The sequence below is a fragment of the Bubalus kerabau genome, chromosome 1, assembly GCF_029407905.1.
Source record: "Bubalus kerabau isolate K-KA32 ecotype Philippines breed swamp buffalo chromosome 1, PCC_UOA_SB_1v2, whole genome shotgun sequence".
In the NCBI taxonomy this organism is placed as follows: Eukaryota; Metazoa; Chordata; class Mammalia; order Artiodactyla; family Bovidae; genus Bubalus; species Bubalus kerabau.
Window position 1 is genome coordinate 4,301,004 of NC_073624.1, and position 18,436 is coordinate 4,319,439.

At 37.4% G+C, this 18,436-nt stretch overlaps 1 protein-coding gene across 5 annotated transcripts in view; it reads left to right on the forward strand.

Annotated features, from left to right (window-relative positions):
* The window catches only part of SMC1B (structural maintenance of chromosomes 1B), an 82,302-nt gene that overhangs the window by 45,357 nt on the left and 18,509 nt on the right, over nucleotides 1-18,436 (forward strand). For all 5 annotated transcript variants that reach the window (XM_055563321.1, XM_055563460.1, XM_055563184.1 and 2 more), the window contains 6 exons: nucleotides 4,728-4,865; nucleotides 5,165-5,281; nucleotides 7,766-7,872; nucleotides 14,875-15,016; nucleotides 15,811-15,956; nucleotides 17,532-17,685. In XM_055563321.1, coding sequence (XP_055419296.1) covers nucleotides 4,728-4,865; nucleotides 5,165-5,281; nucleotides 7,766-7,872; nucleotides 14,875-15,016; nucleotides 15,811-15,956; nucleotides 17,532-17,685 — 804 coding nt within the window. The remainder of the gene's footprint in view (nucleotides 1-4,727; nucleotides 4,866-5,164; nucleotides 5,282-7,765; nucleotides 7,873-14,874; nucleotides 15,017-15,810; nucleotides 15,957-17,531; nucleotides 17,686-18,436) is intronic.

The following is an 18,436-nucleotide window of genomic DNA, read 5'->3' on the forward strand; positions in this document are numbered from 1 at the left end:
AACTAAATTTGATTTCTGAAGTTTTCTTGTAGCTAGTAGTGGCCGTGTGACAGTTTTGGCAATATAAATGGGAATGTTCATATTGTCCTTTGCATTTTTCCCTTCCTGACTGGAATGCAGTCAAGAGGGCTGGAGGTGCAGCAGCAGTTTTATACCAAGAGAGCATGTATACCTGTGGCGGATTCATTTTGATATTTGGCAAAACTAATACAATTATGTAAAGTTTAAAAAATAAAATTAAAATAAACAAACAAACAAACAAACAAAACCATTGTATTAAGAAGGCAACATTGTTTGTTAAAAGCCCAATGTGGGCTTCCCTGTGGTAAAGAATCTGCCTGCAGTGTGGGAGCCACAGGTTTGATCCCTGGGTCTGGAAGATCCCCTAGAGAAGGAAATGGCAACTCACTCCAGCATTCTTGCCTGGGAAATCTGATGGACAGAGGAGCCTGGTGGGCTTACAGTCCACGAGGTTGCAAGAGTCTGACATAACTCAGCAATTAAACCACCACCCACCATACCCCAATACAAAATAAAAAGTGTAAAAAAAAAAAAAAAAGCTGAAAGTTAGATGCCGTTGTTGAGGAACTGCATCACTGTAGACTGCTTTTGTGTGAGAAAAATAAAGCCACGTTTTTTTAAGCCACTGTTAGTTGAATGATCTCCCATTGAAAACAGACTCCAGTAATGCAAAATAATGAGGCAGCTATGGAAAAGAGTGTGACAACTCACAAGAAATTAAAAATAGAATTATCAAATGATCCAGCAATTCTCCATCTGAGTATATATACCCTATGGAATTGAAAGCAGGGTCTGGATAATACTAGTTAATAGTATTAGATAATAATAGTATTATTCATTAGATAATAATAGTATTATTCAGTTTAAAAATAAAATAAAATTAAAAAAAAATAGTATTATTCATAACATAGTACCATGTTCATAACAGCATTATTCATAATAGCCAAAAAGTAGAAGCAGCCCAAGTGTTCAATAGATGAACAGATGAGCAGATTAGGGTCTATACATATAATGGAATATTATTCAGCCTTTAAAAGGGAGGAAACTAACACATGCTACAAAAATGGGTGAATTTTCAAGATGTTATGCTACATGAAATAGAACGTGAAAGTGAAAGTTGCTCAGTCGTGTCCAACTCTTTGTGACTCCATGGACTGTATAGTCCATGAAATTCTCCAGGCCAGAATACTGGAGTGGGTAGCCTTTCCCTTTTCCAGGGGATCCTCCCAACCCAAGGATTGAACCCAGGGCTCCTGCATTGCAGGTGGATTCTTTACTAGCTGAACCACAAGGGAAGCCCAGGGATACTGGAGTGGGTAGCCTGTCCCTTCTCCAGTGGATCTTCCTGAACCAGGAATCAAACTGGGTTCTCCTGCATTGCAGGCAAATTCTTTACCAGCTGAGCTACCAGGGAAGCACATGAAATAAGTAAATTACAAAAAGACAAATATCGTATGATACAATAGTCAAAATAGAGGCAGAAAAGTAGAGGACAGTTGCCAGGGCCTGGAGAGTAGAATGGAAGCTTGTTTCATGGGTATAGGTTCAGTTTTATAAGATAAAAAGAGGTCTGGAATTGAAACATGTATATTATCATACGTGAAACAGATTGCCAGTCTAGGTTCGATGCATGAGACAGGGTGCTCAGGGCTGGTGCACTGGGATGACCCAGAGGGATGGGATGGGGAGGGAGGTGGGAGGGGGGTTCAGGATGGAGAACACATGTATACTCATGGCTGATTCATGTCAATGTATGGCAAAAACCACTACAATATTGTAAAGTAATTAGCCTCCAAAAAAAAAAGAGATCTGGAAGTTGGTTGCACAACAATGTGAATGTACTTAAATACTGTTGAACTGTACACTTTAAAAATGACAAAGATGATTAATTGTATATATATTTTGCCACAATTAAAAAAGATTAGGATCAGATGGGTTTACAGCTGAGTTCTAATATAATTCTCAGGTAAGCCATTCTAGATCATAGAAAAAGATGGGAACGTCTCATTTTATTTAATATAGGTAGTATAACTTTAATATCAAATATTATAAAGATAGCCACAAAAATAAAACTAAAGACCGACTTCCCTTGTGAGCATGTGTAATTTCTAAATTAAATATCACCACTGAGTATTTAGCAATGTAGTGATAGAAAAATACATCTGTTGAATAGAATTTGTTCTAAGAATACATGGGTGTTTCAGTGTTGCCATCAGTCAATATAATCCAGTACATTTACAAATTAAAGGCAGGAGAAAAGTCATGTGATCCTAATTAGATTTTATAAAGGTTAGCTGCTGGTCCTAATTAAAGTCCTAAGTAAAAGAGTAATTTGTGGAAATTACTTTAAAAAAAATAAATATCTCTTGCCCAAAACAACAGAAATAATTGATTAAATGCTGAAACATAAAAATTATTTTAGTTAAAATCAGGAAGTAAATAGATATCTCCTGTCACTGTTATTATTTAACATAGTCTTGGAAGTTATATTAATTATATTTAGGGACAAAATGAAATAATTTATATACATTTTTGAGAAGGAGAAAAACTAACCTTTTTCTGATAAGATTGTAGTTTAAAAACTACTAGATTAAATAAGGTAATGAGAGGGCTACATAAACACAACTGTAGTTTTTCTCTATACTGTAAAAGAGCATCTAAAATGGGGAAAATACTCTACTCACAATAGAAATAAATGTAAGTATAAAGACACGTAACTATTAGAAAACTAAATCTTATTGAAGGACAAGACGACACCAAAGAAAAGACGTACTATATTCTTGGGTTAGAAGTTCTCCAGTTAATATAATTTGAATGCAAGTTCAAGTAAAATATTAGCAAGGATTTTTTATTTGATAAAGTGATTCTCTAATTCTTAGAAATGAATTTCCTGAGACCAGTAAAAAAACATGTAACAGAAGAGAGTGTGGTAGAACTTCTCTTGGAAGTTCTACTGGACAGGTTAATTGAGAAAGAATAGGAACTTCAGAAATGGGCCCAGTTATATTTGACAATTTAACATACAACTGGGATGATATTTTGGGCTTACCTGGTGGCTTAGACAGTAAAGAATCCACCTACAATGTGGGAGACCTCAGTTCCATCCCTGGGTTGGGACGATCCCCTGGAGGAGGGCATGGCATCCCATTCCAGTATTCTTGCCTGGAGAATCCCCATGGACAGAGGAGCCTGGTGGGCTGCAGTCCATGGGGTCGCAGAGTCAGATACGGCAGAGTGACAAAGCACAGCACAAAATGATATTTTAGTTCGGCGAGGAAAGAAGAGATTATTTAGTAAATGGTATTGGGCTTCCCTTGTGGCTCAGCTGGTAAAGAATCCGCCTGCAATGTGGGAAACCTGGGTTGGGAAGATCCCCTGGAGACGGGAAAGGCTACCCACTCCAGGATTCTGGCCTGGAGAATTCCATGGACTGTACAGTCCATGGGGTCAAGAAGAGTCAGAAACAAGTGAGCAACTTTCACTTTCATTGGCACATCTAGGGAAAGTTAATTTTGTGCTCCATATTATGACTTTATATAAAAATAAATTATGGGTAGATTGAAAGCTTAAATTAAAAGTAGTATTTAAATGAGGATAAAAGCCATTATATAAAATTTTTTAAAGTTTTAAATGAAGACTATTGGTTCTATACTATCAAAGATTTCTATAAATTGATTTGAAAAAGCCACGATAGAAACATCTAGGCAAAGGAGGGGTTTAGGCAGTTCATAGAAGAAATCCATATGGCTAGTAAACCTGAAAAAATGCTCAATATAGAATATAGTACTCAGGATTACTTCATGCATATCAATAAGAGTTGGGAAAAATATATATGCTAGTAGACTTATAAAGAAACACATACTCATTTATCATTTATAAAAATATGAATGGTTAAAGCTTTGGAAGAGCAGTTAGTACCAGCTAGTATAATAAGAACATGAAGACCTATTGATCTCACGCCGGGGAATCTATTGCATAGAAATAAAAACAGCAGTATTTAAGGGTACACACAGAAGTGTGTTACTGCAGTGCTGCTTGTGAGGGCAAAAACCTGGAAACAAAATGAATGCCCATCATTAAGAAAAGAGTGAAATAATTTTGTTACAGTCACACTAGAATAATATACAACCATTGAAAGAATTAATATAGAGCTTTATCAGTTGACTTTTGTGAGTAACTGAATGAGTAAAGCAGGAGGTAGAAAAGTATGTCTAATGTGATTCTAAAATTGCAAAACAGGACTGACAAAAACATATAGGTGAGTATGCATGCACATGTTTTCATATACAGACTTGAAGTAAAAATATAGAAGAACATATATGAGGGATTCGTTTGGTTGAGCAATAGGATAGGTGAAGAGAGAAGGAAATGGGTGCGGCAAGGATGCACTAAAGAAAGGCAACAAAGACCTCGTGGTCTCATTTACCCGTTTATGTGCCTTGGGTAGAACGTGCACTCCCCATTCTTCATTTTCGTGCCTGTTTCCTGTGACGACATGAGTGAGTTTTCTGAGGAGGCTGTATGGCATCTTGGTTACTCCAGATGACTTATGCACTTAGTTGCCCCATCTTTTATCAGAAGAAGGGAAGGTAGAGTTGTGGATATGGTTACATGTAAAAAGCAGTGATTTATGATCTATGAAAGTACTGTGAAAAGTGAAAGTGTTGTCTATTATAAAATGTTACTATATCTCCCTTTCTTTTTAGGATTTAATGAAGGTAGTGCGCAAGGAAGCAGATTTGAAACAAATACAGGCTCTAATACAAGGAACTACTACACGACTCAAATATGCACAAAGTGAACTAGAAATCATTAAAAAGAAGCACCTTGCTGCTTTTTACCGGGTAATATACATTTACATAAAATTTGATGGAAATTGGGACCAAGGCATAGAATTTCAGGAATTACATTTATAAAGCACCATGTAATTTTTATACTTTCCCTTGTGATTGAGGTATATTATAGTCCTTTAAATTACTTTATTTTTATGACTTTATTTTAATGTTGTTATTCAGTTGTACCTGAATTTACCTTATCTCACAGAGTCTCTTTTTTTTCTGAAAGATACCTATCATGTTTTTGGCTTTACTATATAAAGCTAAAATAGCCATGTTAAAAAGACATTTTTCTTTTTTATAATCAGGAACAATCTCAGCTACAAAGTGAACTACTAAACATTGAATCTCAATGTGCCATGTTGAGTGAAGGAATCAAAGAACGACAACAAAGAATTAAAGAATTTCAACGAAAGATAGATAAGGTTATGAGTGATATATTTATTACTAAATGGCATGTGGCTTGGTTCTAGACCAGATACCAAATTTAAGGCTTCTTCAATATGTGCTAAAGCAAAGTTTGATAAATGCTAAGTTTTATTGGTTTGCCAAATTAATTTCCTTATATGGTATTAATTTCCTTGTATTCCTTGTATTTTTTGAGACCCACTATTGCTCATCTCAGGGGCGATGACTACTAGTACATGGTTATTCTCTTTAGCTGTCCAGCCTCTCCTTGTCCATTGTAAAATTTGCAGTCATTTTCTTTCTTCCACTGCCTAAGAAGGAAAGAACTTTTTCCCTTGTCTCATCTTTTAAGGTTGTGTATTCACTCAGTAATTTTGTCTTGAACATTTATTATATGCCAGGCACAGCTGCTTGGCTCTGGGGTACCAAAGATATGATCATCTAGCCTCTGCTTATAAAGTAGCAGGAACTTTCTGGCTTAATTCATTCCACTGTTGCTTATCTTTAACCTTTATTTATTTATTTTTTTTGTGATGTAAATTTTTTTTTATTCTTGCAACTTTTATGTAAATTTATTTATTTATTTTTTTAAATTTTATTTTATTTTTAAACTTTACATAATTGTATTAGTTTTGCCAGATATCAAAATGAATCTGCCACAGGTATACATGTGTTCCCCATCCTGAATCCTCCTCCCTCCTCGCTCCCCATACCATCCCTCTGGGTCGTCCCAGTGCACCAGCCCCAAGCATCCAGTATTGTGCATCGAACCTGGACTGGTGACTCGTTTCATACATGATATTTTACATGTTTCAATGCCATTTTCCCAAATCTTCCCACCCTCTCCCTCTCCCACAGAGTCCATAAGACTGTTCTATACATCAGTGTCTCTTTAAAACACTGTTTGTCACACCATCACTCAGTAACTTTCACCCATTGCCTCTAGTTCTGCCTTTTACCACATGATTTGAAACTACCCTTATGTTGCCCCTTAATTACCCTTTTCCAGGTTAAATATCCCTAATTACTTATTTATTCATATTTACTATGAATAAATAAGACCAGTTCTGGTAACCAGCCTCTGTTGTCAATGCCTAGAACAAAAAATAATATGAAAATACTGTCTGACCAGTACAGAGTACCCTGGTTTGTCACATTATTTGGCACACAGAAACACAATTTTACATGACTTGGATTATCTCCTTATACAAAGTACAGATTACTGTTAGAGTAGTCATATCACTTTCATATTTAATTTACATTCAGCTGAAGTCTGAAACTTCTTTACACGCTGCTGCTGCTGCTAAGTCGCTTCAGTCATGTCCGACTCTGTGCGACCCCAGAGACAGCAGCCCACCAGGCTCCCCTGTCCCTGGGACTCTCCAGGCAAGAGCACTGGAGTGGGTTGCCATTTCCTTCTCCAATGCATGGAAGTGAAAAGTGAAAGTGAAGTTGCTCAGTCGTGTCCGACTCCTAGCGACCCCTTCGACTGCAGCCCACCAGGCTCCTCCATCCATGGGATTTTCCAGGCAAGAGCACTGGAGTGGGGTGCCATTGCCTTCTCCGTTTTTATATGTCCTGTTGCTAAAACAGGTCTCTCTTATCCTATAATTGTACATAAATGCCAGGCTTTAAAAATCTTTGCGACCCCATGGACTGTAGCCTGCCCTCTGTCCATTGAACTAATTCTCCAGACCAGAATACTGAAGTGGGTAGCTATTCCCTTCTCCAGGGGATCTTCCCCACCCAGGGACTGAACCCAGGTCTCCTGCATTGCAGGCAGATTCTTTGCCTTCTGAGCTACCAGGGAAACTCTTAAAAATATTAATGTTAAATGTTATTTTGTTGGATTTGGCTTATTCTAGTTTTTCCAAATTTTCTGAGTGTTAATTCTATGCTTTAGTCCTCTTGGTTTTATATTATTTAAGAATCGATGAAACAAATCGCCAGTCCAGGTTTGATGCAGGATACAGGATGCTTGGGGCTGGTGCACTGGGATGACCCAGAGGGATGGTATGGGGAGGGAGGTGGGATTGGGGTTCAGGATGGGGAACACGTGTACACCCGTGGCGGATTCATGTTGATGTATGGCAAACCCAATACAATATTGTAGAGTAATTAGCCTCCAATTAAAATAAATAAATTTATATTTAAAAAAAGAATCTATAGTATTACTCATAAAGAATATTTTCTGTATTTATGTAGAATGTTATGTTTTGGTATGGCTAAAGTAAACATTCCAATTTTGTATTAAACTCTTCATAAAGCCAAAGCACTTAAAAGGCCACCATGAACTTTCTTATTTTGTTTTAGAATAAGAACTCTGAAAATAGGTAAGTGTAGTTAATTAAAGAGAAAGCACCAACTTTACAGAGTAGTGATGCTTGTCGGAAATAGTCTGTCCTAATCCAGAAAATCTTGGTGGGAAAAACATAGATTTAAGGATTTTCTATATATTTTTGTAAAATTGATTATTAAACCATTTGGTTTTAAAATAAAAGGTTGAAGATGATATTTTTCAACACTTCTGTGAAGAAATTGGTGTAGAAAATATTCGTGAATTTGAGAACAAGCATATTAAACAGCAACAGGAAGCTGATCAAAAAAGGTATTTTATTAAAAGATGTTGATAAGCAATTATTTATATATAAATGTAACTATTATTTCAATTTAAAGGAATTATGCCTGTCAGTCAGTCAGTTCAGTCGCTAGTCGTGTCCGACTCTTTGCGACCCCATGAATCGCAGCACCAGGCCTCTCTGTCCATCATCAACTCCTGGAGCTCACTCAAACTCAGGTCCATCGAGTCGGTCATAGCATCTCATCCTCTGTCGTCCCCTTCTCCTCCTGCCCCCAATCCCTCCCAGCATCAGAGTCTTTTCCAATGAGTCAACTCTTCGCATGAGGTGGCCAAAGTACTGGAGTTTCAGCTTTAGCATCAGTCCTTCCAAAGAACACCCAGGTCTGATCTCCTTTAGGATGGACGGGTTGGATCTCCTTGCAGTCCAAGGGACTCTCAAGAGTCTTCTCCAACACCACAGTTCAAAAGCATCAATTCTTTGGCGCTCAGCCTTCTTCACAGTCCAACTCTCACATCCATACATGACCACTGGAAAAACCATAGCCTTGACTAGATGGACCTTTGTTGGCAAAGTAATGTCTCTGCTTTTCAATATGCTATCTAGGTTGATCATAACTTTCCTTCCAAGGAGTAAGCGTCTTTTAATTTCATGGTTGCAGTTACTGCCTTTATTTCAGTTCATCAAGAAATAGCTAATAAACATTGCTATTTTTATAAAGAGGTCTAATTCTTTTATTCCACAATTTTTAAAGAGAAAAAGCACAAATATACACAGTAAGAGAATGGGGAAATAATTACACACACAGTGGTTATTAAAATGTACTTAGTTCTCTGTCAATATCCATATATGTAGATAAAGTTGTATAACCTTTCTATAAACAAACAGCCTCAGGCCACTTGCTGGAAAAGAGGAGGATATTCCCTTCTATTTCTAGCTTGCTGAAATTTCTTTTATTATGAGTGAGTGTTGAATTTTGTCAAATGCTTTTTCTGCTATCTGTTGGGATAATAATACTGTTGGAGTTTGGAGGGAGGTGGCTTATTAATATACTAAATTACAGTGATTGATTTTTAGAATATTAAACCAACTTAGCATATCTAAGATGAACCCCACTGGGTCATGTTGTATTATTCTTTTCAAATATTTTTGGATTGACTCATTAAAATTTTAGTGCGGATTTTTATATCTATATTCATGAGAGTATTGGTCTATAGTTTATTTTTCTTGCAAATATTCTTTTTTATATTTTTGTATCAGGTAATGCCAGACTCATAAAATGAGTCAGGAATTATTCTCTCCTCTGTTTTTCATGGAGAGTTTTTGTAGAATTTTATTTTTTTTTTTCCTAAAAGTTTGGTAAATTTTGGTAAATTTTGCAAGTGCTACCCACTTTTCTTTATGGAAATATTTTTATAAAATTACAAATTCAGTTTCCTTATTGATATAAGGCCATTCAGGACATCTTTTTTCTTGAGTGAGCTTTGGTAGCTTGTGTATTGAAAATAACATTTGTGTACTTCATCTGAGTTATCAAATTTATTAATATAAAGTTATTAACATTTCCCCTTTTATCCTTTTCAGTTGCGTAGGATCTGTACTGATGGCCCTTTCATTCCTGATATTGCTAATTTGTTTTCTTTTCTTCGTGATGTCTAGCTAGAGTTATATCAGTTTTATGGTCCTTTGTAAGACCAGCTCTTGGCTTCATTGATTTTTCTCTATGGTTTATCTGTTTCTATGTAGTTGACGTCTGTTCTTAACTTCTTTATTTCCTTGCTGCTACTTATTTTGGGTTTAATTTACTTCTCTTTTTTCTTACTTTTTAAGATAGAAGCTTGCTTTATGTATTTTACACTTTTCTTCGTTTATAATATAAGCATTTAAGCTGTTTATTTTCCTTTAAGCACTGCTTAAGCTCCATCCCACTGCTGCTGGAATGTTTTATTTCATTTTCATTCCATTTAAAATATTTGTTGATATTCTTTGTGGTTTCGTTCTATGATCTATGGGGTGTTTAGAAATATTGTTTAATTTAACAGAAATTTTTGTGATGAGGGAGGATTTAGATATGTTTCTTTTACTGATTTTTATTGTGATAAGAAATATATTTTGCATTATTTAAATCCTTTTAAGTTGATTGACACTTATTTGATAGCATGGCATGTATTCTATCTTAATAAATATTCTGTGTGCTCTTGAAACGAATATGCATTGTTCTATTGGGTAGAGTATTTTCTGAGTAACTTTTAAGTCAAGTTGATTGGTGTCTTTTGTGTACTTACTAACTCTGTCTGATTGGTCTAGTGTTCCCTAAGAGAGGAGTTTTGAAATTTCCAAGTACTTTTGGATCTGTCATTCTCTCCTTCCAGTTTTCTCAGTTTATATTTCATGATGTTCAAAGTTTTGTGATTAGGTGCATTCATGTTTGGGATCATTATGTCTTTTTAAGGAATTAATCCCTTCTCCAGAAAGAATGAAGAGGCTGGGCCAAAGTGGAATCAACACTCAGCTGTGGATGTATCTGGTGGTAAAAGTAAAGTTCAGTGCTGTAAAGAACAATATTGTATAGGAACGTGGAGTATTAGATCGATGAATCAAGGTAAATTGGGATGTGGTCAAGCAGGAGATGGCAAGAGTGAACACTGACATTTTAGGAATAAGTGAACTAAAATCAACAATAAAGGGTGAATTTAATTCAGATAACCATCTACTACTGTGGGGAAGAATCCCTTAGAAGAAATGGAGTAGCCCTCATAGTCAACAAAAGAGCCCAAAATGCAGTGCTTGGGGCAATCTCAAAAGCAACAGAATGATCTCGGTTGTTTCCAAGGCAAACTATTCAACATCACAGTAATCCAAGTCTATGCCTCAACCAGTAATGCTGAAGAACCTGAAGTTGACTGGTTCTATGAAGATCTACAAGACTTTCTAGAGTTAACAACAGAAAAAGATGTCCTTTTCATCATAGGGGATTGGAATGCAAAAGTAGGAAGTCAAGAGATAACTGGAGTAACAAGTAAGCTTGGCCTTGAAGTACAAAATGAAGCAGGACAAAGGCTAATAGAGTTAAGAGAACACACTGGTCATAGCAAATGCCCTCTTCCAACAACACAAGATGACTACACATGGACATCACCAGATGGTCAATACTGAAATCAGATTAATTATATTTTTTGCAACCAAAGGTGGAGAAGCTCTATACAGTTAGCAGAAGCAACCTGGAGTTGACTCAAGCTTAGGAGATGAGCTCCTTATTGCAAAATTCAGGCTCATCCTTGAGCAAGTAGGGAAAACCACTAAGCCATTCAGGTATGACCTAAATCAAATTCCCTCATGATTGTATGGTGCAGGTGACAAATGGATTCAAGAAATTAGATCTGATAGAGTGCCTGAAGAACTATGGATGGAAATTCATAACACTGTACAGGAGGCAGTGACCAAGACCATCCTAAAGCAAAAGAAATGCAAGAAGGCAAAGTAGTTGTCTCAGAAGGCTTTACAGATAGCTGAGAAAAGACGAGAGGTGAAAGCCTAGGGAAAGATATACCCAACTGAGTGCAGAATTCCAGAGAATAGAAAGGAGAGATAAGAAAGCATTCTCAAGTGAACAGTGCAAAGAAATAGAGGAAAACAACAGAACGGGAAAGATGAGAGATTTCTTCAAGAAAACTGGAAATATCAGTGGAACATTTAATGCAAGGATGGGCACAATAAAGGACAGAAATGGTATGGACCTAACAGAAGCAGAAGAAATTAAGAAGAGATGGCAAGAAGAACTATACAAAAAAGATCTTCACGACCCAGATAATCACAATGGTGCAATCACTTACCTAGAGCCAGACATCCTGGAGTGTGAAGTCAAGGGGCCTTAGGAAGCATTACTACCAACAAAGCTAGTAGAGGTGATAGAATTCCAGCTGAGCTATTTCAAATCCTTAAAGATGGTACTGTTAAAGTGCTGCACTCAATATGTCAGAAATTTAGAAAACTCAGCAGTGGCCACAGAACTGGAAAAGGGTCAGTTTTCATTCCAATCCCAAGGGAAGGCAATGCCAAAGAATGTACAAACTACCATACAGTTACACGTATTTCACATGCTAGCAAGGTCATGCTCAAAATCCTTCAAACTAGGCTTCAGCAGTACATGAACCGAGAACTTGCAGATGTACAAGCTGGATTTAGAAAAGACAAACCAGAGATCAAATTGCCTACATTAGTTGGATCATAGAGAAAGCAAGGTAATTCCAGAAAACATGTACTTCTGCTTCACTGACTATACTAAAGCCTTTGATTGTGTGGATCACAAAAAACTGTGGAAAATTCTTAAAGAGATGGGACTACCAGTTGACCACCTTACCTGTCTCCTAAGAAACCTGTATGCAGGACAAGAAGCAACAATAAGAACTGGACATGGAACAACGGAGTGGTACCAAATTGGGAAAGGAGTATGTCAAGGCTGTATATTGTCACTCTGCTTATTTAACTTACATGCAGAGTATATCATGCAAAATGCTGGGCTGGATGAATAACAAGCTGGACTCAAGAGTGCCAGAAGTAATATCAATGACAATATCAATGTGCAGATCATACCACTCTAATGGAAGAAAATGAAGAGGAACTAGAGAGCCTCTTGATGAAAGTGAAAACAGGAGAATGAAAAAGCTGGCCTAGAATTCAGCATTCAAAAACTAAGATAATGCATCTGGTCTCATCACTTCATGGAAAATAGAAAGGGAAAAAGTTGAAACAGTCACAGGTTTTATTTTTGTGGGCTCCAAAAATCACTGTGAATGGTAACTGCAGCCATGAGATTAAAAGATGCATGCTCCTTGGAAGGAAAGCCATGACAAACCTAGGCAGCATATTAAAAAGCAGAGACATCACTTTGCTGACAAAGGTCCATAGACCGAAAGCTATGGTTTTTTCATTAGTCGTGTATGGATGTGTGAGTTGGACCATAAAGAAGGAGAGCACCAAAGAACTGATGCTTTTGAATTGTGATGTTGGAGAAGACTCCTGAGTCTCTCTTGCACTGCAGGGAGATCAAACTTGAATATTCATTGGAAGGACTGATCCTGAAGCTCCAATGCTTTGGCCATCTGATGTAAAGAGCTGACTCATTGGAAAAAACTAATGTTGGGAAAGATTGAGGGCAGGAGAAGAGGGCGACAGAGGATGAGATGGTTAGATGGCATCACTGACTCAATGGACAGGAGTTTAAGCAAACTCTGGGAGATACTAAAGTATAGGGAAGCCTGGACGTGTACACCCCATAGTGTCGCAAAGAGTTGGACATGACTTAGCAACTGAACAACACATTAAATATTACTCTCTTTTTGTCATTACTGCTGTTGTTGCCTTTGTATTAGTAGTAGTTAGCACAGTGATACAATTAGTGCTTTAAAGTGTTTCTTATATGAATGATTCTATTAGCAGGTCATGTGAGGGAGGGTAGATGGAGAAAGGGTGAGCTACAGTTGATATTGGAATTCTTTTTTTTAAGATAGGAGTTTTATTCATTTATAGTTGATATACAGTATTATGTAGTTACAGGTGTACAGTGTAATGATTCATAGTTTTCAAAGACTGTACTCCATTTGTTATAAAATATTGATTATATTCCCTGTGTTATTCAGTATATCATTGTAGCTTATTGTATACCCACTAATTTGCACCTCTCAATCCCCTCCTGCTATGTTGCTCCTTTCTCCATCCCTCTCCTCATTGATAACCACTAGTTTATTCTCTGTGTCTGCTTCTTTTTTGTTATATTCACTAGTTTGTTGTATTTTTTTGGATTCCACATATTAGTTATAGCATATAGTATTTGTCTTTGTCTGACTTACTTCACTTAGCATAATACCCTTCAAGTCCATCCACGTTGCAAATGGCAAAATTTTGTTCTATTTTATAGCTGAATAGTATTCCACTGTATGTATATATATATATATACACATACACACACACATATATATATCACATCTTTATCCATTCATTTATTGATGAACATTTCATTTGCTTCCATATCTTGGAAATTCTAAATAATGCTGCTATGAACAGTGGGGTTCAGTTCAGTTCAGTCACTCAGTCGTGTCTGACTCTTTGCGACCCCATGAATCGCAGCACGCCAGGCCTCCCTGTCCATCACCAACTCCTGGAGCTCACCCAAACTCACGTCCGTCGAGTCAGTGATGCCATCCAGCCATCTCATCCTCTGTCGTCCCCTTCTCCTCCTGCCCCCAATCCCTCCCAGCATCAGAGTCTTTTCCAATGAGTCAACTCTTCGCATGAGGTGGCCAAAGTACTGGAGTTTCAGCTTTAGCATCATTCCTTCCAAAGAACACCCAGGGCTGATCTCCTTCAGAATGGACTGGTTGGATCTCCTTGCAGTCCAAGGGACTCTCAAGAGTCTTCTCCAACACCACAGTTCAAAAGCATCAATTCTTTGGCATTCAGCCTTCTTCACAGTCCAACTCTCACATCCATACATGACCACAGGAAAAACCATAGCCTTGACTAGACGGACCTTTGTTGGCAAAGTAATGTCTCTGCTTTTGAATATGCTATCTAGGTTGGTCATAACTTTCCTTCCAGGGAGGAAGCGTCTTTTAATTTCGTGGCTGCAGTGGGGTGCATGTATCTTTTTTATTTAGAATGTAAATATTTTTTATTTACATTCAGTTTTTATTATATGTACCCAGAAGTGAAAGTGCTGGGTCATAATGGTAGTTCTATTTTTAGTCTTCTTTTTTTATTTTTAGAAATCTCCATATTGTTTTCCATAGTGAAATTACATGATGTCTGAAATTTGCTTTAAATAGTGATGGGAAGGAGTAATAAGTGGGATTATAGGTAAAAGAAGATGGACCATGAATTACTTATTAGAGTTGGGTAATAGCTGTATGGGAATCCATTGTAGTATTTTTTTTTATGTTTGTGTTTGAAGTTTTCCATAATAAAAACAAAAAATTTTTAAAAAATTAAAGGACTCTGTTTACCACTTGTAATGCTTGACTTTATTATACTAGATTAGAATTTGAGAAACAAAAAACTCGGCTTAATATTCAACTTGAATATAGTCGCAGTCATCTGAAGAAGAAACTGAATAAGATTAACACATTAAAAGAAACCATCGAGAAAGGTAGAGAAGACACTGATCACCTAAAGAAGGTAATGAATGATGCGCGACCGTGTCATTGAAATGATGACTTTCTTTGATGAATAAGTGTTGAGTTCCTGAAAAGCTCTAATAAAGTGATAGAAGGTGCGGAAGGGGTACAGATTTGAGAAATACTTGATGTAAAATCCGCACAGCTTCATGACTTTCTAGATGTTGAGAGGATGATTCTGAATTCTCACTTGGGTGATTGGTGGATAGGAGGAGAGATTAAGGAGAGAAAATTCTGGACCTGTGGAGCATGACTTCCCTTTGTGACATCTAAACAGCAATTTCCGACAGGTAGTTAGTGAGTACATGGATAATAGGAGAAGTCTAGGCTGGTTTATTGGAGTAGATTGAATCCATTATGTAAATTCAGAGAGTAGGCAGCGAAGAGCGGTGGAGCAAGGATGGAGTTCTGGAAGGAGTGGTTGCCTTGGTTATGAAGACAGCCACGATCCCCAGCGTGTGAGGAGAAAGGAAGTGAGCAAAGTTAAAGTGAAAAGGCTAAAGTTAGAGCCAAGAAGGTAAAGTCTGGTAGGAAGAATGTTTTCACTGGACCGTGGAAACAGAAGTCAGATGACAGCAAGCTGGGAAATGAATCCAAAGTGAAAGAGAAAGGTAGGTAGTGATTACCTGGTAGTGTAAACAGGAGTGGGTCACATTCTACAGTGGAGGCTCTGGCAGCATGCAGGACAGGATTTGTCTTGGAATGACTGGGATGGTTGTATTAATAATAAAATGACCTGTTGGCCTTATTAATATAAAAGATTGTAAGCCTGTAATGTGAATCATCTCCATACAGGTTGAAAAAAATTGTCTCAAAATTGTGGATGAACTCATGGAAAAACAGCAGCAACTTAAGGATGAATTTTTCACTCAGAATACCAACGTTGAGAAAGTCCAAGCTCAAATTGAAGAGGAACGAAAGAAGTTTTTGGCCATTGATAGGTGATTAAAAGTTTATCAAGAGTTTAAAAAATGTTTACCATCAATTTGAAATTTATTATAGAAGTTTTATTATTTGAATATGTACCTTTATGTGGCTTTTGGTCTCCTATTGCATCTATCAAGCACTGCAACTTAGGGGAAAAACCAAGACAGGTGGTTAGTTGTTTAGAGTGTATAGTACTTTTAAATGAGTAAAGAGAAACCTATACAAAGTGTTCAGTTCAGTTTAGTCACTCAGTCATGTCTGACTCTTTGCGACCTCATGAACTGCAGCATGCCAGGCCTCCGTGTTGTCCATCACCAACTCCTGGAGCTTACTCAAACCCATGTCCATTGAGTCGGTGATGCCATCCAACCATCTCATCCTCTGTCATCCCCTTCTCCTCCCACCTCCAATCTTTCACAGCATCAAGGTCTTTTCCAATGAGTCAGTTCTTCGCATCAGGTGGTCAGAGTATTGGAGGTTCAGCTTCCTTACCATAGATCTCCTTGACACCAGTCCCTTCCTGTTAGGAAGGCCCTGCTAGTCTGTATGACAGCATAGCGAGTGAGGTGTAGAATCTGGAGCCATACTGCATGGTTCCAGGCCCTAGCTCTGCTGCTTATATATGGTGCCTTTGTTTTCTTATCAGTAAAGCGGGGATGGTAATAGTGCCTACGTCATAGAATAGTCGTAAGGATTAAATGAGTTCATATGGTTCTTAGAACAGTACCTGGCATACAATGAGCATGTATTTGCTGTGATGATGACCAGTAGCCCTTTGAGTCCACTGGCCTGTTGAACCAATGACATCTGCTCCCCTGTGTGATTGACACAACCATAAGTGAACAGGTGCAGTGAGTTCTATTTTTGCTCAAACTCTTGAATATTTTACAATGTTCAAAGTCTTAGTGTTTCAAGATGCTGCCAGAAAATTCTTTGTCTAAGATTTTTGAGTGGAATTTAGTTTGTTTACGCATGATTTTTTTTTGGCTTATACTTAATTTAAATAGAACCACATCTCTATCATCAGATTCTTGAAAACCATATAATTCTTAATTTATTTTCTTTTATTTTTAGTCTTCTGGGTCCTCTTTAAAGTCCCCCTTTTGTTTCAGCTGGTAAGACTCCTAAGCCCTCATTAAGATAGAAGGCCTTACATTAGTGGTGGTGATGGTGGTAATAGAGTTTAGACTATTAGGTGTGTAATGACTTAACTGGTAAGACATTTATCTTGCTAACAGACACTTTCTCTTGGTTTGAGGTTCTAAAATGTAGAACTTATATTGAGAGAGATACACCTTGAAAAATTGTACAGATTTAAAAATAAGGTAACTGGGAGAGCACTGTATTGTTGTTAGCCTGAGTAAAGTATATTATTGGAAATGTTCCCTTGGATTAAATAATTATATTTGTGGCCTTTGTCAGGAGTGTTAAAGTTTAAATTACAAGCATTCATGGACTAACTCTGCATCTTAACAGCACTTGAAAGAAAAAAATTTTTTCATGTAAATTTATAAACACGTTTTTCTTCCTAATGGAACTTTATGTAATTAGTAAAATATAATCACTTTTTCATATCTGTGTATTTGCAGGGAAGTGGGAAAATGGCAAAAAGAAGTTGTGATCCTTCAGAGTTCTCTGGAACAGAATCGGTTAGAGAAGCATAACATGTTGCTTGACTGCAAAGTTCAAGACATTGAAATAGTTCTTTTGTTGGGGTCGCTGGATGACATCATTGAAGTGGAGGTACTCTAGCAAGTGATTTAAAGTATGTGCAGTTGTGTGGGACTTTAAGTAGGCCTTTGTCTGCTTAGTGAAGTTGTAGCCATGCAGATTCTTAGTCTTGTTCTAAAGCTTTATTAGCAGAAAAAACATCTCGCCTGGGAAGGGAAAAGGGCAAAATGATCCTCATTCCAGAAGACTGGGCACTTTGTATAGCTCTCTTATTTCTCCTGCTAATCCGTATCCTTTTAGCTCCATAGTTCAGGGGCATTCTGGAGAGATGGGGTAGCCACAGTCCGTTGCAGGCAGGGGCACATGCCTGACAGCATGAGCAGTGCTGTACTCTGGGAACACCGTCGGTGGTGTGTGGAGGGATCTTGTTCTGCAGCTTCACCAACAACTTGAGGTCCTTTTCAGTAGAAACATGACTCACTGAGTCTGTCCAGGCGATGACAGTGTGGGGAAGGTGATAATAGATACCCAGGGAGTCAAAAGGTGAGACTGAAGTCTCCCCATGGTGGACATTTTTCTGTTAGCTTCCTTTGCTTTCTCATCACATTCATACTACACAGTACTCTTGAGGTCGGCGGGACGCTTATATACCCTTTTGTTCTGCCGCTTATGTTAGGAAAGATATGACGACATAGTTCAAGAAGAATATCTGACTATTAGCTAATGCAAAGGATGGTGAACATAGTTCTTTTACCTTTCAAATTATCTTTTAAATCTTTAGTGATCTCTTCCCTGTAGTCCCCTTTCCACCTCCCTCCTCCCC